At 52.8% G+C, this 23,784-nt stretch overlaps 8 protein-coding genes across 8 annotated transcripts; 5 read left to right on the top strand and 3 right to left on the bottom strand.

The window, feature by feature from the left end:
- Positions 1 to 260: 260 nt before the first annotated feature.
- BD324DRAFT_608911 (hypothetical protein) lies at positions 261 to 3,413 on the bottom strand (the record flags this gene model as incomplete). The annotated part of the gene is made up of 7 exons (XM_022014129.1): positions 261 to 1,216; positions 1,293 to 1,553; positions 1,591 to 1,600; positions 1,675 to 1,752; positions 1,842 to 2,568; positions 2,625 to 2,672; positions 2,725 to 3,413. The coding sequence occupies 7 exons, from the start codon at positions 3,411 to 3,413 to the stop codon at positions 261 to 263; spliced, it is 2,769 nt and encodes a 922-aa protein (XP_021871010.1).
- A 2,646-nt stretch (positions 3,414 to 6,059) lies between these two features.
- Positions 6,060 to 7,818, top strand: BD324DRAFT_627794 (putative 60S ribosomal protein l9). The gene is made up of 6 exons (XM_022016040.1): positions 6,060 to 6,137; positions 6,324 to 6,468; positions 6,961 to 7,080; positions 7,175 to 7,268; positions 7,360 to 7,539; positions 7,631 to 7,818. Exons 2-6 carry the CDS (start codon positions 6,328 to 6,330, stop codon positions 7,672 to 7,674), a joined length of 579 nt encoding a protein of 192 aa, XP_021871011.1. The 5' UTR covers positions 6,060 to 6,137; positions 6,324 to 6,327; the 3' UTR covers positions 7,675 to 7,818.
- A 376-nt stretch (positions 7,819 to 8,194) lies between these two features.
- Positions 8,195 to 13,825, top strand: BD324DRAFT_627796 (hypothetical protein). The gene is made up of 13 exons (XM_022016041.1): positions 8,195 to 8,477; positions 8,547 to 9,692; positions 9,734 to 10,316; positions 10,374 to 10,736; positions 10,788 to 11,677; positions 11,743 to 11,930; positions 11,982 to 12,113; positions 12,178 to 12,276; positions 12,330 to 12,592; positions 12,658 to 12,750; positions 12,822 to 13,081; positions 13,137 to 13,294; positions 13,358 to 13,825. The coding sequence occupies exons 2-13, from the start codon at positions 8,592 to 8,594 to the stop codon at positions 13,593 to 13,595; spliced, it is 4,368 nt and encodes a 1,455-aa protein (XP_021871012.1). The 5' UTR covers positions 8,195 to 8,477; positions 8,547 to 8,591; the 3' UTR covers positions 13,596 to 13,825.
- A 6-nt stretch (positions 13,826 to 13,831) lies between these two features.
- On the top strand, positions 13,832 to 14,221 carry BD324DRAFT_627800 (hypothetical protein). The gene has a single exon (XM_022016042.1). The coding sequence runs from the start codon at positions 13,909 to 13,911 to the stop codon at positions 14,161 to 14,163; it is 255 nt and encodes an 84-aa protein (XP_021871013.1). The 5' UTR covers positions 13,832 to 13,908; the 3' UTR covers positions 14,164 to 14,221.
- A 1,100-nt stretch (positions 14,222 to 15,321) lies between these two features.
- Positions 15,322 to 16,876, top strand: BD324DRAFT_651418 (hypothetical protein; the record flags this gene model as incomplete). Its single annotated transcript, XM_022018331.1, has 6 exons — positions 15,322 to 15,550; positions 15,615 to 15,973; positions 16,013 to 16,183; positions 16,225 to 16,528; positions 16,591 to 16,738; positions 16,795 to 16,876. 6 exons carry the CDS (start codon positions 15,322 to 15,324, stop codon positions 16,874 to 16,876), a joined length of 1,293 nt encoding a protein of 430 aa, XP_021871014.1.
- Positions 16,877 to 17,133: 257 nt separating this feature from the next.
- Positions 17,134 to 18,402, bottom strand: BD324DRAFT_651419 (hypothetical protein; the record flags this gene model as incomplete). Its single annotated transcript, XM_022018332.1, has 5 exons — positions 17,134 to 17,350; positions 17,413 to 17,749; positions 17,820 to 18,001; positions 18,064 to 18,120; positions 18,227 to 18,402. The coding sequence occupies 5 exons, from the start codon at positions 18,400 to 18,402 to the stop codon at positions 17,134 to 17,136; spliced, it is 969 nt and encodes a 322-aa protein (XP_021871015.1).
- A 2,582-nt stretch (positions 18,403 to 20,984) lies between these two features.
- On the top strand, positions 20,985 to 21,838 carry BD324DRAFT_608916 (hypothetical protein; the record flags this gene model as incomplete). Its single annotated transcript, XM_022014130.1, has 4 exons — positions 20,985 to 21,101; positions 21,166 to 21,336; positions 21,373 to 21,647; positions 21,691 to 21,838. The coding sequence occupies 4 exons, from the start codon at positions 20,985 to 20,987 to the stop codon at positions 21,836 to 21,838; spliced, it is 711 nt and encodes a 236-aa protein (XP_021871016.1).
- Positions 21,839 to 22,077: 239 nt separating this feature from the next.
- On the bottom strand, positions 22,078 to 23,775 carry BD324DRAFT_479323 (hypothetical protein). Its single transcript, XM_022012899.1, has 3 exons — positions 23,139 to 23,775; positions 22,476 to 23,082; positions 22,078 to 22,422 (listed from the first exon to the last, which is right to left on the bottom strand). Exons 1-3 carry the CDS (start codon positions 23,450 to 23,452, stop codon positions 22,291 to 22,293), a joined length of 1,053 nt encoding a protein of 350 aa, XP_021871017.1. The 5' UTR covers positions 23,453 to 23,775; the 3' UTR covers positions 22,078 to 22,290.
- Between the last annotated feature and the right edge of the window lie 9 nt (positions 23,776 to 23,784).

Genomic DNA, 23,784 nt, shown 5'->3' on the forward strand with positions numbered 1-23,784 from the left:
TGCATTCATCTCCTTCAGACGTCGCACAAATGGATGCAAAGTAATAAAAAGTCCAGATAGCCATACGGAAAATCGGTGGATCGTTTAGATGCAATGAAGATTGAGAGATGTGTTTGATGTGATATTGATGAAGAAGATGCCGTGTGTTTTAGGTTTTCGTGTCGCAGAAATTAGAACTAAAGAAGGACCAGGTGAGGTCCATTGAAATGAAATGCGCGCTCTTGTACAATTCCTGTCCCGTCAATCGTCGCCTGAACCTCTCATGCCCTGCCTCGAGGGATGTACTCCCCTCCATCATCTTCATCTGGGAAATCTGATTCCTCTTCATCCTCTTCCTCGTCATCCTCTTCGTCATTGTCCTCGTCAGCGTCGTCGCCATCGTCCTCGTTCTCGTTCTCGTTCACGTCCCTGATTCGACCACCATCATCTCGTCTCTGATACTCTTGTCGATCCGGCTCATCGTCATCGCTAGCTTGATCCCTCATCTTGGAAGAAGTCCCCGAATGTCCTGTCACCGTTGTTGTGTTGCCGTACCCAGTGTCATCCTGCATCATCCTCGTGGTTGTACCGTAGGGAAGCTGATAGTATTGACTTTGGTCCATCGAATCCAAGATGGACGGCTGGGGTAACATGACTTGACCATCGCTGAACCTTCTCGAGCCATTCTCCCACATAGAGGATGAAGCGTGAAGGGAAGGACGGTCGTAAGCTAAAGTCGAGGTCGAGGCGGAATAGATCGATCGTCCCATATGTGACACACTCGCGTTACTCTCGCCGCCAAGCGTCAACGAAGCCGAGTGGTCAAACCGGGATTTCAGGCCGTGAGAAGAAGTAGAGATGTAGCCTGATCTTCGAGCATACGCATGAGCGTAAGGACTGCTGTGACCGTAACCGTGTCCGACGCCGTGTTCGTGTCCGTGTCCATGTACGTGGACGTCAGAGTCTTGAGAAGCTCCATCTCGGAGGAAGGCAGTCGACGATGAAGGTGACGGTCGAGATTGGCTGGCCGACATGGAATGATGAGGACGTCGAGCGCGATGATCCAGGTGTTTGTTCGTTTTCCGCTTTGAAGCCGCTTGAGAGTGTCTACGATAGATCGATGCAGTCCCGCTCGGAACCCCAGCCCATTGGTCCAGTCCGTTCTTGCCGGTATAGGGAGAAGGATGATACCGGTGGACAGGCGCGAGATAGGATTCTAAGCTCGGAACGGTAGAATCTGGATAAGGAGAGATGCAAATCAACGATGAGTGAGTGAATTCATTGTGGGGAGCAATAAGTGCAAGAGGACTCACACGGACTATCCTGGCCTGAATCTCCATCCTCGTCCCCATTTTCACGCATCACCGCTAATCGAGCAGAAGGCATCTTGGCTGATCGTCCATCGACTCCGAGATCCTGGATCTGAGCCGCAGAGACGGATCCCCGACGAAGCTTTTGCTCGTCATTTTGAGGCGGACGAGGTCGACGATGTGTCCGTTCGTATATCCCGCATTCTAGAGGGAGACCCGGATCAGCGTTGTCTAAGAGAGGCCCCACACAACGGCACCAGGCCACTGCGAGAAAAAGGTACGGGGAGTTTGTACAACTCACTGTTGCATAGCTATAGAGATGGAGTCAGCGTCACCTCCCTCATCTCGCATTGGGGAACACGGGCGCGGCGCCCGCCACACTCACAATCTTGCCAAGGTAGAGAACCGATTTGCGCCAACTTGGAGGTTGGATCGCACGGCAATTAAAGCACATGCGTTTGAGCTAGACCATGTCAGCCAAACCGGGCGGGGCGCATTCAGAAAGCTCGTAGAGATAGTGCATTGGCCTGGATGTCACTCGGCTTCACTCACATCGTCTGTCTGCTTAATCTCCGCTTCCGAAGTGTACTGAACCGTCCCAGGAACGATGCCCAATCCGATCAAAGTACTTTCCGCCCCTGATATACCTGTAGATCCAACATGATCTCCATCGACAGACAATCCTGACATGGCTGAGCTCGGTCTGGTCCAATCTGCCCCTGCCCCAGCCGCCGCCATTGGCCCGCCACTGGATACTTTACTGTCGCTCCGTATCGATCCTGGCGAGATTGTCTTGCGATCATTACCGAACCTCGGGGATGGTGCTGACAACATGCCACTTGTATTTGATACGCCTGTTCCTAGCTCCAATCTCGATCGAGATGTCTGATCCCATGACTGAATCGCAGAAGGTTGAATCGTCCCGTAAATCTGCGACGAAGAGTAGGCGTACCCTCCGCCAACGCTACCGCTGCCGTTCATACTATCTGGGCCATGATGATCCGTCAGAGGCGTGCCAAGGTCGGAATGGGTGGATTGAGTGGACTGAGTCGTCGGGGTCGTCATACTGCCATAGTATAGACTAGTATGATATTTCGGCTGAGTGTAGGCAGAGGAGTTGGAAGATTGGTACGTGTAGGACCCGGGATGCCCCATAGAATGATTCGAATAATAGTATTGACCATTGTGCGCGTAGCCTGCCGTCGAATGGTATGCCGAAATGTGAGGCGATACCTCGTGAGATCGCAAAGGAGGTAACATGGTCGGGACATGGGGTGCACTGTGGCAACGATCATCAGCAGCGAGATCTGTAAGCATGTGACGGAAAGCACTCACATCATGTTCTCTCCACTGGACTCGGACTGAACTAGAGAAGTACGTCGCCTGTACTTCGTCAATTTCGAAGTCGTTTGAAGGCGTCCCGGCTGCAACTTACTCATCTAAGGGGTCTACAAACGTTGGCGAGTCATAAACTTCAGTCTGCTGCTCAGAATACGACGTCCTCGTCGTCGTCGCCGTTGACGCCGCTGCCAAAGATGGCGCTTTGATGTCTCCCATTGGCGTGGTCCTATCTGGGCTGTGGAACGAGGATTCCAGCAGTTCAAACACTTTTGAGGTCGGAGTGAGGATCTCCAAAGCAGCCGATTCAAGCAGTTTGCCGATATCCACGGATGTATCGCTCGGAAGCTCAGTCGTCGAGGGAGTGATGAGGTCGTCGAAGCTGCTTGTCGTTGTCGGTGTGGCGGAGCGTGTTGTCGTTCTGAGAGGCGAGAAGCAGGTATCGGACCGAGACTTTGGGGAGTAGATGGTCAAAGTGGGAGGAGGAAGTGGATAATTAGCCCACTGGAGATGACAAGAGATGGGTATAGACAATGTCAGAGGAAGGCAAGTGGTTCCAGGAGTATCAATGGTGGTGGTTGTAGTGGGTTTCTGCGATGAGAAGGAGGCGGAGGCGGAGGCGGCGAGACTCGTGTGATTAGATACGGAGCCTGAAGGACTATAGACAGAGTCTGATGGGGTGAAAGGTGGTGATGGTGAATCTTTGCACACTGTCGAATGGTGTATAACGGGTGATACACAAGGAGTCGTCAAAAAGTCACACAGTGAGTCCAGTGTCAGGTCCATGAACGAGAGCAGGAGGGCTGCAGGGACGGAGGGACGAAGGGTTGGAGGGTCGACGAATCTGTGGTGCCGAAACGACCCAGTGGCGGGGACCGATGACCAGACTAGACCTGGCGATATGTTTCCTGAGGGAAGGTTCTCGCCTGCCTAGCCAAGGAGCGAGAGGAGTTGAGTAGACCTGACGAAGGGAGGCTAGGTCAGCACGACATGTATGATGATGATGGTGGTGATGATGATGCTGGTGATGATGCTGGCGATTGAGAAGATCACGATAAAAGGACGAGTCAAGGTGAGGTGTGTCTATTGTCTGCTGCTGTACGCTCGCGTCAAACGCCGTCGAAGCAATGCAAGGGGGATATGGTAAGAGGATCGAAAGGGACCCCCTGGTGTGTAACGGGGCGGGGTCTCGACAATCAGCCAGACAAGAGAGCGAGCACGGAGACTGGGCATCGATAGATAGCCCGATGAACCATGGAAGATTGAGCAAGACGCCCTTGACCTCCAGCCTATCCCTTTGGCGAAGAGTATGTGATGTGTTCCAAAACTTCCAAAGGAGCAGAGGCGGGAAGAGCATAGGATCGTAATTAAGGGTGACACAGGTCAAAGGGATGGGAATGGGGATGGGGGATGAGATGAGATGGTGGATGGGGATCGAAAGGCAAGAAGGCATAGGAGAGTCTAGACCAGGCCAGAATCATGGTAACTCACAGTCAGAAAAGATGCTCTTCAGGTTCTCGTCATAGGCTATCGGCCATGTCAGCATGTCATTTTTAGCGAACGAGGCAGTGTCCACTCACCCAAAGATACTATCGTCAAAAGATCGACAATCAGATCGATGAGAGATCAAGGTCAAGAATAAGGTCGAAGAGTCCTGATACGATCTATCTGGTGATCAAGATTGTGCGTAGAGGATAGTTGATTGATTTAGAAAAAGTTGATCTCACCTTATATATGTAGATACTCGGGTTAGAGACGTTTATGCCAGGGATGATGTCGGTGTTCGATGTCGGAACATCAAGGGGGGAGGGGGTTTGTATAGGTCAGGGGGTCCAGGAGGAAGAAAAAGAAGAAGAAGAAGAACAGTCGAGTGTCGAAGGATGGAGAGGGTGTGGTCCCAAAGATTAACAACGATGAGCTGGTGAAGGCGAGTGGAGGGGGCAAGGGTGTTGCTAGAGGTGGCGGTGGAGAGAGAGCGAGAGCGAGAGGGAGGGGGAGAGAGGGAAGAGAGATGTTGTTGATGGGTATCAGAGGACGAGCCGAGGACCTTGAAGCCCTCGGGCTATAGGCCAGAGAGCAGAGTCAGCTCAGGATGTAAACACTTCAACGTCTACTCACGACAAACTTTTTCTCTGCCAACTTCCCCCCCTTTAGCAATGCCTCTAAGATTATGGCTGGTCGTCCAGGCGACTCACCCTTGTTCTGTGAATCCAGTTTTAAGGGGTCGTCTCGACTGAAGAGGGGTAGATACGTTTGATGATTTGTCGGTTTGAGGGGAGAGGGGGTTGTAAGATCTGATGAAGATGATGATGATGATGATGGTGATGATGGATGCCTGGGGTAGAGCACGAGATGATGTATCGGATCTGATGAGTTTAGCTGTGACCTATGACGTTCTAGTCAGGTGTCGGGGAGACCAACGATGGATAGGAAGAAGATCTCAGTCGAGTCTTCGAGCGAACAGGTCGTGGGGATTGAGCGATGAGCTTGTGCTTTGACTCTTGCTGCCTGGGTACAAGTAGAGTGAGTGAGCCTTCAACACCTGAGCATCTGTATCCGCCGTCTATCGCTTTGTCTTGCGTCTCTCTCTTCTCGGTCCCCTGTCCTTGTATCCGCCTCGATATGTAAGTCGACGCCACTCTCGACGAGGTATCGAAGGGCTTCGAATCGGCGAGTAAGGACAGCAAGCATTGATAGGGTCATTGGTTCATACAAAAAGGCGGGCTGGGAGCCAGGTCAGATTCATAACTGATACGTCAGGGGTTCTCGAAGCCAATAGTCCAAGCTCAATGTTGCGTCGTCCGGGGAAGGGGGGCCGACTTGCCTCCTTCTCGTCTTGCTCGTCCTCTCAATGCGGTACCCTATGGTGGTCTGTGCGAGGTCGATTCGCATTAGCGGGAGTGTCACGGAATAGGTTAGGTTTCGTTGCATGATGACGGGGTCCAAACGATCCAGTCTCTTATGAGTCTGACGTCTAGACGTCTGAGACGCAGAGGCCGAACCCACGTCCATAGACTGCCGTATACGAGCACGATTGCATGGGAGGGAAATCTGAGTTGAGAGACCAGAGCGATCCGAGAGCGTCGTGGCGTTTGTTTTGTGGTACCTTTTCATTGTCGAGGATGTTGTCCTGCTCTGAGAGCTCTGACAGCTCTTGAGAGGATGACAGTGAGTAGGTCTCATCCATCTTGGATCGTGTGCAAGTGCGGGCAGCTAGCTAGCTTGAGCAGTCCGGGGCATGTCGTGTCGATCTCTCACTTGGCGATCACCTCGACCGAATCTCGAGTGACAAATTATGCATAACAATAAAGTCGCTCCATCGCATAAATCGGTGATAAGAGTGCCACACCCAGCCCTCACCATCTGCCATTGTCGGCGATATATTCATAATCCCGAAGTTGTACCATTGTGGGACTTTTGAGGTTTTCGAGACGGCAGCTCAAAGTGGGATACAAGGCATCTGAGTGCGGATTTTGTATACTCTTCAACAACCGAAAAGTGGTATACATTGTGAGTGTTGGGTCTATGGATTCAAGGATCGACGAGGCTGGGATCGCGGTCTGATTCGATTCGATTCGATTCGATTCGATTCGATCCACGCCGACAGCTCTGGGAGAGATTCCTTCTTCTGGCCTTATCGTTTGGAGCTCGCTTTTTCGCTGACATTCTGCTCGTTTTGCTCCGCCCCTCCTATAGTACAATGAAGGACATCACATCCGTCGAGACGCTCACCATCCCGGAGGGAGTCACCGTCACTATCAAAGCTAGGAAAGTGACCGTTGAGGGACCGAGAGGAACTTTGACCAAGGATGTCGGACACGTTGCTATGGACATTCAGATCGTGAGTTTGGAGGGGAAGAAGCAGAGCGGAGCGGAGCGATGCCTTGCGATGCAAGAGGGGGCCAAGCGAATCGAGCGAGACTGTGCGGACGTCGAGGTGGCTTGGAGGCAGAGAGAGTGCTGTGGGGCATTTACGGGCAGATCATTCGAGAGACAGGCCTTGGAGATGGAGATTGAAGAGATCTTCTCACTGGATCGCCTGCCGGTGTTCCTCTCCCTGTTCGGACGGAGAGGGCCTGCGGTCATGGGTGACTCTGAAGCATAGTATGGAGGGATCAATGGGGCTGGTGGCAGGCAAAAGGGCCAAGTCGGAACGGGAAATGGAGATGGACTAGCTCTCACGAGCTAGCAGTCATCCCCAGTCGTGACACTGATCACTCCACACGGCCCCCAACTAGCCCTCAATCCATAGTCGTCTGCCTCGCTCCGCTTCGTTCCGCTCGGACTCTGATACTGTGCGACGAGTCAGATAGCTAACATTCCCCGTTTCTAGGTCCCGCGAGCTGGCAAAAAGGTCATTGTCTTCACTGTTTGGCACGGAGCTCGTAAACACGTTGCTTGCTTGAGGACAATCAAGTCATTGGTTGAGAACATGATCACTGGAGTGACCAAGGTGAGTGAGGTTCTGCAGAGCCAACGGCACACGACCTGTGTTTTTGCCCCTCTCTTCTTGCATATTTACCCGCCGCTGACCCTCTCTACTCCAGGGTTTCCTCTACAAGATGAAGCTCGTCTACGCCCATTTCCCCATCAACGCCATCCCAGAGAACGACGGAGCTGCTCTTCAGATCAGAAACTTTTGTGAGTGACCGACACACGGTCAGGAGGGGGGGTTCCCCCCGCCCCTGGTGCAAAGGATCATTTTTTGGCTGATACTTGTCGTTGTCATCAGTGGGCGAGAAGTACATCCGAAACGTTCCCATGCTTGAAGGAGTCAAGATTTCCACATCCGACGTCAAGGATGAGCTCATTCTCCAAGGCAACGATGTTCAAAACGTCTCTCAATCCGCTTCTTCCATTACCGATGTGTGCCGAGTCAAGAACAAGGATATCCGTAAATTCTTGGACGGAGGTGAGTACTTGAAGCGGCGTCACCACCATGTTTGGGGGAGGGGCCACAAGTTAAGAATGTCTCGCTGATGTGTATCTCTTCCTCTTCTCAGTGTACACTACTGAGCGCACGACGGTCGTCCAGGAGGTCATCTAGATGTCTGGAGTTGGGATGGACCGACCGGGGGTTCCGGAGGACCCGACGATAGGGGACCAGGGGGGCAACAGTGTGTGCCCCGTTTCTTCCTGTAGATCCGAGTCTGGTACATGCTCGCAACGAATGTACCCCGTATGATCACCTATGAGCTGGGCGGAGGGCACCGTTGAGCGGCGGCGGCGTCAACCACCCAGGTCGTAACATTTTCTAATGGTTTATTAAGAAAATCCCCTCCTTCTTTACTAATACGTCATGTCGCCCTAATACCTTTCCTCGTCGCCAAGCCTTGGCACAGAAAAGGGGGGAAAATAAATAGGTTACGTGGCGTTGGGCAGGGGGAAGAGGAGGTTGCAGCGAAGCTGGCTAGCTGGCTATGCAGCAGCAGCAGCAGTAGCAGTAGCAGCAGAGAGAGAGAGAGATGTGAGAGGCAGCATGTGAGAGAGAGAGAGACAGTGTGAGAGAGAGAGAGAGGGACACAGGGGACATGGCGTTACAATCACATGCTCAATTCGCACCTGACCGATCATATATCCCATACATATTTTCGCCACTTTCGGTTACACCGTCCCCTTCTGCCCCTCTGCCCCTTTGACTCCAACGCGTTGGTCGAATTAGGGGGATCTCGCTGCCAAGAACACTCACTCACTTCTTGTTCACATCTCGAGAGAAAGAGGCCAAGAGACGGCAACGACGCCGACCATGTTATAGTATCACGTTCTGCACAGCAATCCTTCCATCCACCACCCCCCTCGTGTTCAGTTCCCATTCCACACAGAGATATATATACATAGAGAGAGGGATAGGTGAGCTGGACTTCCTGACTGACTCGTACATCCCTCGCCACTGACACATCCTTCCTCACCTACGTGCAGCGCTCTAGATCATTCATCCAGGGGAAACCCCTCCCGTCCCCCGCCATGACATCCCGACCACCCGTCATCATCACGACGGATTCGGATTCACCCGATTCATTCCCTATCACGCCGCACACCGCCGAATCATCCACTTTTTCATCCTCCTCCACCACACGACCCTCACCACCCAGACTCAACATCCCGTCCAGCGATGATTCCCATGCATCATCATCCAACCCGCTTCCTCCTCCGCACACGCCACCGAGAGGAGGAACACTCAACCCTCAAGATCATACCCATCTCAGTCCATCTGGGAGATCACCCAACTCGCATACGCCGCTGATTCACGGCTCCCCTACGCCATCATGGTCTTCCGGTCTCACACCTCCTTCACCGACATTGACCAATTCCTCGTCCGTTCACTTTGAGGATCAATCTCCTTTGACGCCCGTACCGTCCACGTCTATGGCCTTGAGAGGGAATAATCCCACCGCTCAAGATGGTATGGATACACTCCGTGTCGTGGGCGAACAGGGTGGAGACGGCGCTTCCTCCCTCGGTGGATCTCAAGGAGGCCATCGACGTGGATGGTCTGTTGGGACTTGGTCCACCGCCGCAGGCACAGAAGATACGCATAAAAAATCGGATCTCAGTCGAGCCACGAGCCATCGATCTTGGTACTCGTTCAAGGATCGTTTAGGACTCGGCAAACACGGTGATGAGGATGACGAGGAGATGGATGAGAAAACAGGAGGCAGCAAGAAGAAGGATCAAGCGGCACTGATGAATCATCTAGACCCGGAAAAAGATACCACGGATCCCACACCGTTCAAAGAGAAGCCCTCTACCTTGGCGGTCCTCGTGGATCCAAAGTCGCTCGAATCCCTCGAAAAGATTGGCGGAAGCGCTGGGCTTTTGGCTGGACTCGGTGTAGACCCCACTCGAGGTCTACAAGCCGGAGCCGATGAGGCTCAAGTCGGAGAAACCAGACGTGTCGATGAAGAAGCTGCCATTGAGGCGGCTCCATCGGCAAACAAGAGCGGACCCGAATGGAAAGCCAATTTGGAGGAGAGACGCCGAGTCTACGGACGTAACGATCTTCCAGAGAGAAAGAGCAAAAGTCTGTTGCTCCTCATGTGGATCGCTTTCAAGGACAAGGTTCTGGTGAGTCTCAACTTCGCAACACCTTTTCGCTAACAAGGCAGATTCTCTTGACGGTGGCTGCGGTCGTGTCTCTCGCTCTTGGTATATACCAAGATGTCGGTGCTCCACCAGAGATTCAATACTCTGCCGAATGTCCTCAGGGATGTGAACTTCCTCACGTTGACTGGGTCGAAGGCGTCGCCATCTGCGTCGCCATTCTCATCGTCGTCCTCGTCGGATCAGTCAACGATTGGCAAAAGGAGAAACAGTTCAAAAAGCTCAACGAAAAGCGAGACGACCGAACTGTCAAGTGTATCCGATCCGGTAAAGAAATGATCATCAATGTTCAAGACGTCGTCGTGGGTGATATCTGTCTCCTGGAGCCTGGTGAAATCGTCCCCGTCGATGGAGTCTTTTTACGAGGTCACAATGTCCGATGTGATGAGTCAGGAGCCACTGGTGAATCCGACGCTATCAAAAAGTTCTCCTACGCCGAGTGCATCGCCGAGAGGGATAATCTTCAGCCTGGTCAAAGGGCCAAAAAGGATTGTTTCTTGGTCTCTGGTGCAAAAGTCCTCGAGGGTGTCGGCGAGTACGTCGTCATTGCGGTCGGAAAAAACAGTTTCAACGGTAGGATCATGATGTGTGAGTTTTTGTTGTCGACGCTGTCCTCTCGATTGAATCGACTGACCCTCTGTACAGCTATGCGAGGCGACAGCGAAGTCACACCACTCCAGTCCAAACTCAATAACCTCGCCGAGCTCATCGCCAAAGCTGGTTCAGGTGCAGGACTTCTCCTCTTCACCGCTCTCATGATTCGATTCTTTGTCCAACTCAAGACCGATCCGGATCGAACTCCCAACGACAAGGCACAAGGCTTCATCAAGATCCTCATCATTTCCGTGACGTTGATCGTCGTCGCTGTGCCTGAAGGTCTTCCTCTGGCTGTCACGCTCGCTTTGGCCTTTGCGACGAAACGGATGACGAAACAAAACTTGCTCGTTCGAGTGCTTGGATCTTGTGAGACTATGGCAAATGCCACGGTGGTCTGTACCGACAAGACGGGTCAGTTTGCCACCACAACGTCGTGAATGCGTAGGCTGATGTGCGCTGCAGGCACCCTCACCCAAAACGTCATGTCTATTGTCGCCGGTTCTCTCGGTGTCCGCGGCAAATTCGTTCGCGAGCTTTCTGAGAACGCCTCTCGATCCAATGCGAACGAAGTCGAAGGCGACAAGATCCGCGACGATTTTTCCTTTGACATGGCCAAAATGAACGAAGTGGCATCGCCCCAGCTCTTGAAGCTGTTCAACGAGTCCATCTGTGTCAACTCGACCGCATTTGAGGATACTGCCGAAGATGGAACCTCTGAATTTGTCGGTAGCAAGACGGAAACGGCGCTCCTCCGATTCGCCAAGGATCTCGAATGGGAACACTACAAACAAGTTCGAGATTCCGCTCAAGTCGTTCAGATGATCCCGTTCAGCTCGGAACTCAAAGCCATGGGAGTCGTTATCAAACGATCCGATGGAAGCGGTTGGCGATTGTACCTCAAGGGAGCAAGTGAAATCCTCACCAAGGCTTGCGCCAAACACGTGGTGGTTTCGCCTTCGGTCAAGAGCGACGATGTGACGACTGCTCCGTTCGAGCCTAGCACATTGGCAAACATCCAAAAGACCATCATCTTTTACGCGAACCAATCATTGAGAACTATCGCGCTTTGCTATCGAGACTTTGAATCGTGGCCTCCAAAAGAAGCGGAAGGTTCAGCTTCAGACGATGTGCCGTACGCTTTGATCGCTAGGGACTTGACCTTGATTGCCATCACCGGTATTGAGGATCCTCTTCGACCAGGTGTTCGAGAGGCCGTGGAAAAATGTCAGAAGGCGGGAGTGGCAATCAAAATGTGTACGGGTGATAATGTCCTCACGGCGAGAAGTATCGCCAATCAATGTGGCATCTTCACGTCGGGAGGTATCATCATGGAAGGACCAGTGTTCCGAAAGGTGAGTGCGAGGGCGAGCGAGACCTTTTCATGTCAAACAGAAGACCATGCTGACTCATGCGTCAGCTATCCGATCACGACCGACTTGAAATTGTCCCCAGACTCCAGATCCTGGCTCGTTCTTCGCCCGAAGACAAGCGATTGCTCGTCGCTACCCTCAAGTCTATGGGCGAGGTCGTTGGAGTCACTGGGGACGGAACAAACGATGGACCTGCTTTGAAATTGGCAAATGTCGGATTCGCCATGGGCATTGCGTGAGTTGACACCGGACGCAAACGTCTACAGTCCACTGACGTACGCCTCAGGGGTACCGAAGTCGCCAAGGAAGCCTCAGATATTATCCTCATGGATGATGCGTTCTCTAACATTGTCCTTGCCATCATGTGGGGTCGATGTGTCAATGACAGCGTCAAGAAGTTTTTGCAATTCCAGATCTCGTGAGTCTTTGAGGGCCTACGCCTACGAGCGCAGCGAGACATGCTCACTTGCACCACCTCTCAGCGTCAACATCACCGCCGTGGTCATCACCTTTGTCTCTGCCGTCGCATCCAACTCTGAAGAGTCTGTCCTGTCTGCGGTCCAATTGCTCTGGGTCAACCTGTAAGTCACTCCAAGCTTACGGATGGTCTTGCCTGACGTCTCTACCACCATAGAATCATGGACACCTTTGCCGCGCTCGCTCTCGCTACGGATCCCGCTCGACCCGTCCTTCTTGACCGTCAACCCGACAAGCTTCACGCCCCATTGATCACGGTCGAAATGATCAAGATGATTCTGGTTCAGGCCTTGTATCAGATCGTCGTCTGTCTCGTCCTCCATTTCCTCGGTTTGCGGATCCTCGGACTGGAGGATACGCCTAGCAACGAGGGCAATTTGAGGACGTTGGTGTTTAATTGTTTCGTCTTTTGTCAGATTTGTGAGTGGAGCATTGGCGGGGGCTTTCGGCCGGCTCTGGAAGATCTTATCTGATCCGTCTCTCAGTCAACCAACTCAACTGTCGTCGATTGGATCGCAAATTCAACGTCCTTGAAGGGTTTTTCCGCAATTACTACTTTATGGGAATCTTCCTCATCAGTGAGTTTCACCAGCACCAGACGATGAGGAGGAGGAGGAGGACGCTTTCACTGACAACACTCCCCGCGCAGTGGTCGGTGGTCAGATCCTCATTGTGGAAGTGGGAGGCGCTGCATTCTCCGTTACTGAGCTTTACGGTCGCGATTGGGGTATCTCAATTATTGTCGGACTACTGGCCATACCCCTCGGCGCTTTGGTCAGGTTGATGCCTACGGAACCATTCGGTCGATTCTTGGTCAAGTACAAGATGTATCCTGATCCCAACAAGTTGCCTACGAGCAACGTTGAGGAAGAGGAGGAGAAGTACGACTACAACCCGGCGTTGACCAAGGTGGGTGGCGCCGTGTCGCCGGTCTCGTCTACTATGGCTCATGTGTGTGCTACAGGTCAAGGACAACCTCAACATCTATGCTGGCATTCGGGGTGGACGTGTCAGAGCATCCAGTATCGTCGGACGATCCCGCCACGCTCAGCTGCGTAAAGCCGATGTGAGGTTCCCGACCTTGTTGACCATGGTTCCCACTGTCATTGCTGGAACTGTCGGGTGAGTCGAAAAGGAAATAAACATAGATCCTCGAACCATTGGTTGCTGACTTTGTTTTCCCAGTGCCGGTGGGAACTGGGTTTCTCAAAATGCCAATTCGCTCGGTCTCCATAATCCCGCCCAAGATCCTTCTCAGTCATCCGCTGAACTCGCTTCGGGTAAAATCCAAGTACACCCCAATACGGATCCTGATGATCCGCTGGCGATCAAGTACGGTGCAAAGCTATCTCCGATAGGTGGGAACCCTGCGGAGAGTACGGCCGAGACGAGAGAGGCGAGTAGCAGTCGGAGGCGGCAGTGAGAGTAAAAGCTCTAGCGAGTCAGTCCAGGGCGTGTGCGTGCGTCTGTGCGTGTGCAGTCCTGAGAGAGGAGGTGAGGTTTTTCCTACTTGTACCGTAGGTTTCTTGGTAAACTATTTGTATATAGAATCAACATTATAGAACATACTTGCGTCGGGTCGGGAACGGGGACAGGGACAGGAGACGGGAGACGGTAGACGAAACACGAATGAATGGCGATGCGTATCGAAGATTGAAGCTTGCGACCGAGCGAGCAAGCGAGTGAAGAAATCATGCATTGGGAGGTGTGTATATGAGATCGGCCGGGCGGGAGGGATGGTTTGTGCTCGTCTGTGGCTGCTGAAATCGTCGTCGTCGTCGTCGCCGGCGTGGTCAGACAGTCTCGGCTGCACCCCAAGGACCTATCTTGAACAAACTGCCACCACAATCTGGTGCCACTCGCTCCAGGTCGCAGTCAGGTGCCACACCCAGGATTCGTCCTTCTCCCTGACCATCCTTTCTCGGTCTGTGTCTGGACTGAGCACGACTCGCCGCTCAGCAGCCACTGATGCCCCCTCTGCCCCCGTCTGACGAGGTATCTCGCCTTTACCTTGCTCGCAGGGTGTGGTACACTTCCCCCCCCCCCCCCTCATCTCTCCATTGGACAAGCTCCCTCATCCAATGAGTGTATCTCCCATTTCCAAGCCAGTGCCGTGTTGCGTGGCTGTTGTTGACATTTTTCGGGACGCGCGTCAACAACCGAAAAAGACAAAAAAGAGGAAAAAGAAAAAGAAAAGAAAGAACGGGGTTACATTGGATGGGATCTGCTCTCGCCTCGAGTCCCCCTGGACTATGGAGGGAGGAGGAGGAGTGGGTGCGAGCTTGGGATGGATATGCATGTACACAAAGACTTGAAAGCACTGGACATCTACTACCACTTTGTATCGCCCTCGTTCATCCAAAAGTCGCGTGCGCCAGAAAAGACGGACGGGTGAGTACACATATTATCATTATTTTAGCGTGTTTCATCGTCCACCCCCCTGGGTCTGCCATCCTGCAATCCTGCATCTCTCCTCATCATCCTCCTCATCCGTCTCATCCTTTCATTCCAGTGTCTCTCAATCCTGTCGATCTCCGGGGAGGAGCCACTCGACCATCCGATCCAGCAATTGGTGTTTGCTCATTCGACTCTTGTAATCCCACCAAAAGGTCCCCCTTTCATCTTCCTTTGGATTCTTCGCCGTTTACTTTGATCCACAGACGAGGCTGATCGAATCAGGTCTCAACAGGTTCGATTACACGGCAGGGGGGATATCAATCGAGAGCAAAACACTTTCGTCGTCGTAGTAGTATTAGCAGGGCACATCGCTCTCTGATCAGTGTTGGACATTGCGCACTGTCCTCGTTCCTTTCTCTCCCTCGTTTCGCTCTTTGACCTTCAATCCCATATCTGTGGAAGGAAAGGGGAGTCGAGCTCAATCAGGTAAGTTTCATCGCTCCCTCTCTCCCTCCCTTGCTCCATGCTCCATCACCATTCATCACCCTCCTCCCGCTGTACCGCATACACTCTCACTGGCTGGACCAAGTCTTTTTGGGAAACCCCTCCCTTGCTGACATTCACATATTGCCCCTCTCTCCCTCTTTGCCTCTTCAACGCACACTCATTCACTCTTTGATCGCCCTCTCTCTCTCGCGCGCCTCTCTCTCTCCTTCCTTTGCTCCTCGCCCCCCTGCCCCCTCTCCTCCACCATGTCTGGCCTCTTGGACCCCATCTTTGGACCCGGTGATTCGGATGATCAGACTCGACCATCCAACATGGCTCAAGAACCTCCCAAGGAGGGCCCCATCGCTCCTTCTTCCTCGACCATTGCGACCACCAGTGCTGTGCAGAATCAACCCGACACGTCGACTCAACCTACCACCTCGCCGACCACAACGTCTACTCAGCAGCAGCAACAACAACCTCAGACAACGACGCGTGAGCACAATAAGCCTTTTACACGGAGCAACAATCAGCTGACATCTATAACCCCTCCCTCTAGAACCCACCACCAGCTCCACTACTACGTCGTCTTCGACCCCGGCTGCTTCTCCTCCTCCTCAATCTTCAAGTTCAGCCCCTCCTGTTGCATCGTCCTCCGCTGTAGTCACACCGTCCTCTTCTTCTTCCACAACCACGGTCAACAATGCGCCAACCATCATCGATGTACCATCATCAAGTACCACTACGACCGCTACACCTATCGAGCAGAGCACGAGAACCGTTGTCGTCGTAGCCAGTGGTACCGTCTCTGTGCCCGGCCTACTCAGTATCTCCGCGAGCCGACCCACCGGATCTTCCATAGCCGATAACAGCGAAGGCAAAGGCGGTGTAGGCGGATCGGGCCTCCCACTCGGAGCTGTAAGCATCTCGTCTAACATTCGTGCTGAATGTGCTTAGGTCGTTGGAATCGTCATTGGCGGTCTGGTGGTCATTGCCATCATCGCCATCTTGGCTACACGTACCGTCAGGAAGCGAGCAAGGGAGAGAAGGACAGCGCACAGAAGCTCAATGTTCGAGCCATGGCCTGCTCCAGTCGCTCTCGAGGACGAGCCATACGAGAAGCCAAGCGTGAGATCGAGACTTTGAATCTGATTGCTGAAACTGGACAGTACGCAGACACTGCTCAAAGTTACCCGATGCAAGATACCAACACGGACGGATACCACGATGGATCTTACCCTGCCTATGGTGCAAGTCAAGCTTACCCTGCTTACGATCAATATGGCCAAGCGACTCAACCGTATGGTCAGCAACCATACATGGACGCAGGTATCGCTGGAGCTGCTGGAATGGGAGCCGGTGCGGCCGCCGTTGCTGGAGTGGCTACTGGACCAGGTGCCGAAGCTGGACTTCAGGACAACATGATGGTCAGAGTCAAAGTTGGATTTGTCAGAAGTCTCGAGGATGAACTTGGTCAGTCAAAATGAGACAAAGGCCCCAACCCTCCGCTGAGCTGAACTGACCTGGATAATCAGCCATCACTCCTGGTCAACAGCTCTATCTTCACACTTCTTACGATGATGGCTGGTGTCTATGCGAAGACCAAGCGCAGAACAGAGGCGTCGTACCCGTCAGCTGTCTCGAACCATGGGATGACAATGCCAACAATGGCATTGTACCGAGGTGAGATGAGCGCCGTCAAAGAATTTCTGGACTGCATTCACTGACACCGTCTGAAGCGCTTCCGAGGGCGCCCTCACCAACATGTCGCAACGAAGGTCGAGCTTGTACCAGGTGTCCCCCATCCCTGAATATCAATAAGGTGATAGCCCTTTCAGGCAGGCAAGGAACGACGTGGAGGGGAGCACCCTTGTTGTCCTCAGTATACTTGCTCCTCATCCCTCCCCGCCTCATCTCATCATTTCGCGTCCCGGGCCTTCCACAGATGGACATGGATTCTATTCTACTAGCACGGTCTGCGAGGCTTCTTCGTAATCTTGAATGATCAACTCTTTCTTATACTTCGAACAATGTACTTCTATGACACCGACTGCTTCCATCTATCTGACCGACGCCTCTTACAAGATTGCCTGAGCGTTCGGGGGACTGGCGATCCCACCATTGACGTATAATGGCATACTGGTGAACAAGAAAGTGTACTGATTCAATCTCGCACACTCTTCTCCGAGTTTGCGCAGATCGAACAACTCGCCAATGGGTAAACCCCAACCGGCCAAGAACACTTGATGTAATGAGAGCTTATCAGGTGGAAACGGTATCTTCTCATAGGCCACGCTGCAGGGAAAAGTCGTCAGTCACACGACTGGAGACGACGGCGTGCTGACGGCGGGACCCACCCGTCCGTGACGACCGCTGCTATCCCTTTCTCCCAATGCCACTTCATCATCTCCTCGCTAGGTTCTACCCCGGGCCAAGCTCTGACCTCTCGTTCGACCAGTGTGTTCCTCTCTGTTTCCGGGAGATTCATCAACGCGTCAATGTAGCCTATCCTGACGATCAAGATATCTCCAGGTTGGATATCCACATTGGACTCCTTTGCACAGTCCTCGAGGTATTCTACGGGTATCCCTGACGATTCGGCAAAATAGGTGAGGGGCTTCAGGTTGTGTCGGTTGATATACCGTTCAATGTCAAGTAAGTGAGCTCGAGAGGAGATTGGGTGATGGACAAAGTCTGTACTCGAAGTCAGGGAAATGGTGATTGACAAGCCGAAATCGGAAAGAGAAAGACGATTGCGCCTTACTCTGAGTACCATTTCGTAGGACTGACTTATCCCTCGCTTCCTCTGTCGTCTGATCACCATAGTACCTGTACTGTCCCTTCTCAGGATAATGTTGGTAGGGATAATGTCTGAACCCATCCCATTGAGAAGATCCTTGGGTATTGAACGTCAAGATATCATCGTTTGCATGTTTACGGTGATTTCTGGAAAAGGACTCGAATCAGCCAGACTTGTCCCAAACTCGTCCATACACCTTTTCACTCACATGGTATGTTCCAGCGCACCTCGCTCAGCGTGAAGTTTTGGGAAGTCCAGAGGCATGCTGTCTGATGTCAGCGGGTGATACCTCGAGGAACGACAACAGCAGCAGCAGCAGCAGCAGAACGGCAGAGCCAGGTGCACACGAGAACAAAGCTCGCTATACTCACTTCAAGTTGATGGCAATACCATGTTTGACAGCTTTTGCACCCTTTAATCTCGCTTCAGGAGTGATGAGGTTCAATCGACCCAACTCGTCATCTTGACCGTAGAGACCCCAAGCGTTCAAAGGCGGTCCTGGGCGCTGTATCGGTAGGTCGGAGAATGGTGGCAGGGTGGCGGGCATTATGAAAATGCTTGAATAGACAGATTCTGAAATTCAGTCACCCTAAACTCCTTCGACGAAGCGGTCAATGCGATTGAGCAGCAGATCCCTGTTGCATACCGATGATCCTAAGTCTCGTTGGGCATTTCGTCGGGCGATCCGGTCGAAGCCGGCCCGAACGGAATTCGATTCCCGAACGAGGCGAGGCAAGAGTCTGGCAGCGCGGCATGTCAGAACGGGGGCCCAACGACGCCGTCGGTTCTTCGGTCAGAGATCTCACGGCGATGACTAGCCATTAAAGGAGACCGACACAACAGAGTGGGACCATTGGGCCGAACGGAGGAGTGACCCCCAGTCTATGTGTTTCGTCTCACCTGAGTGTGAAGGAGTCATACGATGCCGGATAGCCATTCACCGCCTGACAAAGGATACAGCGTGGGACTCCGTTCTTGAGAGCGGAGTGATGAAGACGTGATTCATCGCCTCTGTCTATAAAGACTGCAATCCATACCTCGCTGCTTCTCCAATCCCCACACAGAAACTTCATCTCATCAATCACTAGTTTGTTATAGTTGCAAAACTTCACAGACATGTCGGAGATTCGATGCTCGCATTGCTCAGGTTGCAACGGGCATACGGGACAGTGTGATATACTCACGCAAAGCATTGCTTCATCTCATCAGACCAGTGGAAAGGCTTCGACGGTGTCCACGGCTACAGGAAATTTGGCGGGTTCATTCCCAAGCTTCACACCTTCGTCCATGCTCCCGGCGATCTCGCTTGCCCTCAGTATGGCCAGACAGTCTCAGCAGACAACAGGCACATCTGATCCACCAACGAGAAGAACCTGATCCCTCGGTTTCAGGGCTCAGGGCATCGGGGCTGATGGGTTCCACAAAACAGATGCATAGCAGATTGTCAATTTTCAGAGGATGAAACGTGAGCTTCCAGTCCGATAGTCTGTCTCATACGCTTGAATGCATTGCTATACGAGGCTTATGAGTCTCCCAAGGCGGGTGATAAGCTGTCAGAACTCCCAGTAAGCGACTCAACGATGGCGTGGTGACCCTCAAATGGACTAAGCATGCACAGGGGAAGAAAGACACACAGCGAAACGTTTTCCGCGACGAACGAGGCACTTTTTGTCGGTGCCACTATACAGTAGAAAGTGCGTTACAGCGAGGCCTTGCTGGGCATGGAGGACATGAATGACTATGACCTCGTTGTCGGCTCGGCGAGCCGACGTGATACAATCGCGGATGGACGCAAAGCAGCTTTCTTGTCCTCGTACAAAGCTCTCATGGGGTCTCGAAGACTCTGGAAACCCCAAGCAGCACCGCAAGGAGGGATTCGAGGAGGATGTCCACAACCCTTGTTGGAACTGTCACAAAGGGTGTGAGCAAGGGTGGAATGAGATGGCGTCAGAGCTATCCTCACGGAGAGATTGAGAAGGTGTCAAAGGAGGGGCGGTGAGCGGCGCGGGTGTTCACCTTGTCAAGATAGCTAGACGGGTCGATTATCGTTGTTGACATTGCCCCCACTACTCCCATCCTTCCAGGTTTCGGCAATATCACCAGACTGACAGTGAGTTTCTAGGAAGTTAGTGAAAGATGTCAGATCAGCGATCCAATGCTAGCCGCAGCCAGTCACAGTCCCTATTGACGACGATCCCAGAGAGTCAGGTCGATATACAGGAGGCGAAGAACAGCGAAGAGCAAAACTTTGCCAAATACGTCCCACCACATAGATTTAAGGGGAATAGCACCGAGGGATCAAACGCTATCACCCAGAGTTCGCGCGGGAGCATAGAGGCTAGCTCTGACCTTGCTGACGTTGATAACAAGACCTCTAAAGGAAACTTTTTCGCCGGTTCAAGCACATCCCAAATTGACTAAGGCATGGAGGCGAACAGCCGCCGGGGATCAGCATGGCGATGCTCGACCCAACGTCTCCAAGGAGGAGTCAACGGTACCCGAATGGAGGCGAAGTGCGAAGCCTCTGGGAACGGACATGGCTTCTGCAGGATCGAACAGTATTGAGACTACCCGCAGAAGGGGCGAAGACCCTTTTCAAAGTTCTGGCCCGAATGCTGGATCTTGGCGCAGGTGATCTATTCGCCTACCAGCGCACAGTATATGCCCAGTCCAAGTTCTTATCTCATAGAGGCGGAATGCATGAAATTATAGCGTTTGGCATCGCTCAGGGGGAAAGAGTGCTGCAGGTGACACGTACCTTATATAGATAGAACGGCAGCGGGCGGCGACAGCTTTGAAGTGCTCGTGCCATGTTAATCCATTAGTATATGAGGAAAGGGTTCGTTTCACCAGGACCAACCCCATAGCATGTTCCTGCCTGACCGAGACTGTGCTTAATATTCTTATGGCTAACTACAGGAGACATGAGATGCCAGAAGGCGCCAAATAGCGAAGAAGACGGAGAAGGACCGTTGATCCTTTCTCCCAGGAAGAATTCGAAGGCCAAAGAAGGAACCAGGCCGAGAGCGGCTGACAAGCTATAAGGAGCGATGAGAGTGCTCCTCCGCAACAACGTCGCAAACTAGACGCTTTGTCTTTCTGCATTTCCGTACCGAGAAACATATCACCATGCAAAGCACCAAGGGCCTCCTATTCGCCAATAACTCAAGTCATTTTCATGACGAAGATCCACAAGCTGAGATCGAAGCGGTGGTCGAAACGGCGAGTGAGATCGTCGATAAAGTGGTGAGTGCGGACCTCACTGTCCGATAAAACACCCGTTCCTTACTTGCCTCTCTGGACAACATAGGAAGATACAGATAGTCAAGGCGAGGCCGATCCAGGAGATTCGACGCTCAACACCTTTTCAGCTCCAGAAGGTGCCAGCGAGTTGGGCAAAGCCCTGACCTCGAATGACGCCGTCGAATCCTGGGCGGAAGGCAAGGTAGACATTGTCAAGCGCCGAGTTGCAGCGAACACTGTGAGCTCTAGTCACGGTGATACCGGGACGCTTCAGAGCACCTTCGAGCAAGCCTCGGTGCCATCTGGCTTGGAAGATCAGCGACGGGCGTATATCGCTCGTAGGGCTGCCAGTAGTCCAGTGAAAACGGTTGTCCCGACGTCGGAGACCCAGAGTGCAGGACAGGACTCTCTCGCTGAAGGGACAGATTTCCGGTCCGAAAGGCCTTCCTCAAAGTGCGAGGAAGATGACCGAGGAAAAGGGCAGCGGGCTGGCGAACTGACTGAATCTTCGACGGAGAGTCAGAAGGAGGGTGCGAGCGGCGACACATCGTGCGCAGTCGCTGTGAAGAGGGTGATTGTGGTCCCAACTCAGACCGAAACGACCAGAACTCCCAACGATGACGCGCATGGAGATAGGGTTGGTCAAGGCGAACATGCGGACGACCAAGACCAAGACGAGGAGGATGGCCACGGCGCAGATGGTGATCAAGATGAAGGAAGCCAAGCCGATACAACGATAGTAACTGAGAACGAGAACTCAAGAGCATACGCTGAAGCCATCAGGAAGGTCTTTACGGTGACAGAAGAGCAATCCAAGAATACGGTCGTGGAGACTCGCGGCACCGGTAGGTGTAAGCTCAGATTGGTCTCGAAGTTGGCTTCGAAGGGAACTAAGGAAGGGGCATCGGATGCCAAGCCCAGCGAGCCAATTTCCGGCGGGATAGGTACACCAAGCTCTGATCTCACTTGGCGAAGCAGAGGTCAAACTGCTGAAACGACATCCGGTGATGCAAAGCCGAGATGGATGACACCCAATTGGCGAAAGGGAGGCCATGCAGAGCCCAGGTGGATGACGGGAAATTGGCGGCGGCGCCAAGACTGATCTGTTGGGTACCCATAGGTGACCCGCCACCCATAGATGTGTCACGAGTCATGCAGTCCGATATCGGTTGGTAGTCTGTCATTGAACCAGCTACCGCCATCCGACCCATCCGACCCATCGGGGTCGTCTCCCATTCCAGTCGCCCATTGAGGCGTGAGACAAGCGGACAATAGTCCAAGGTCCCGAGGGGTCATTAAACCAGGTCTCTAGAAACTTTGACAGCTGGTCGAGGCTGTAAGCACCTTCTGCTGCTCAATAGGCTAAAGGGGACATACCACGTCAGAGCTCCTGAGCTCGACAATGACCCATACTATCGTCTGACCTCCTTTCGGACAGTACTTGACCAGGGTGTCCACCAGAGGCTGAGCAAGATGTTCATTGAATATGCAGTCGACGCATAGGATCAAGTCGTAAGCAGGCATAGGTCGAGCCTGAGCTTGAGACGAGGACTTCTGGTCCGACTTTCTCTCCTGCGAGATAGCAAGCCAATCAATCTCCTCCAATAGGATCTGATCGTGTTTCGCTTGTGACCCGCCATTCGAATCATCTTGGAACTTGTGTCGATCGTGACTTGTATGCCGCGCGAGTGACGGCTTCCTTGTCGATTTGAGGCTCGTGGGACTTCGCTGACCTCCTTCGTCCAAATCCCTCGCTTTGACCTTGTTCAGCTCCAGGTTACGCTTGATAAGCTTGAGGTTCTCCCATCTATCACTCGCTGTGAATTGACCGCAGAGATTCTGCAGAACAATCGCCAAGAGCCCAGTCCCAGATCCAAGCTCCAGAATACGAGTCTTCGCCAGGGTCGCAGCGTTGATCAGGGGCAAGGAGGATGAACTCGGGGCAAAATGATGCTGACGCAGGATATTGTGGGCAAGGTAATACCTTGCGAGTACGTCAGTGAACAAGCATCGGTGCAGATACAGCAGCTTGATACGTACGAGCTTCGCCAAAGTACACTCCCTGTATCGCCTTTACTCGCCTTGAGTAATCCCAGATCCTGTTGAAGGTTGACTTGAACTTGGATCGGCTTGACAGCCTCGGACCGAACAGTCCCTCTACGACGTCTGGGAGCGATGGATGGGGAGAGGCTACTATGTCCAGGTGGGAACAGCTCCCAGGAGAGCTCAAGGACAGACTTTGACGCATCCATGAAGCCCAGACCTTCGGGAGTTCGCTCAAATGTATCGCTGTCATCACGATCGTCAAGGTGTGTTTTGACAGTCTCGGGTGACGATGTGGATGCCAAGTCCATGTACAGCTCGAGAATCTAAGCCAAGTCAGTTTGCGGAGCTCGACTTATGCTAACCTCTTCATCTGCGTCCGTGACCTGGACGCATCGCTCATCAAAGTTGAGAAGACCGTTCGGGCATTCCGGCGCGACAGAGGATGTGGATGGAGACGCTGGTCGAGACATTGAACTCGATGAAGGGATCGATGCTAGGGGAGGCGGCTGTGCCGTGAAGGTGTATACAAGTCCATGTTGGAGCTGTGCGCAAGAGGAGAAGCCGTACGGGACATCAAGAAGATCATTGGTAGGGCATGACCTGTCGTGGTCGTTGTAGAAGATGAACGTGTCTCAGGACC

This window comes from Kockovaella imperatae (genome assembly GCF_002102565.1).
Source record: "Kockovaella imperatae strain NRRL Y-17943 chromosome Unknown BD324scaffold_7, whole genome shotgun sequence".
NCBI lineage: Eukaryota > Fungi > Basidiomycota > Tremellomycetes > Tremellales > Cuniculitremaceae > Kockovaella > Kockovaella imperatae.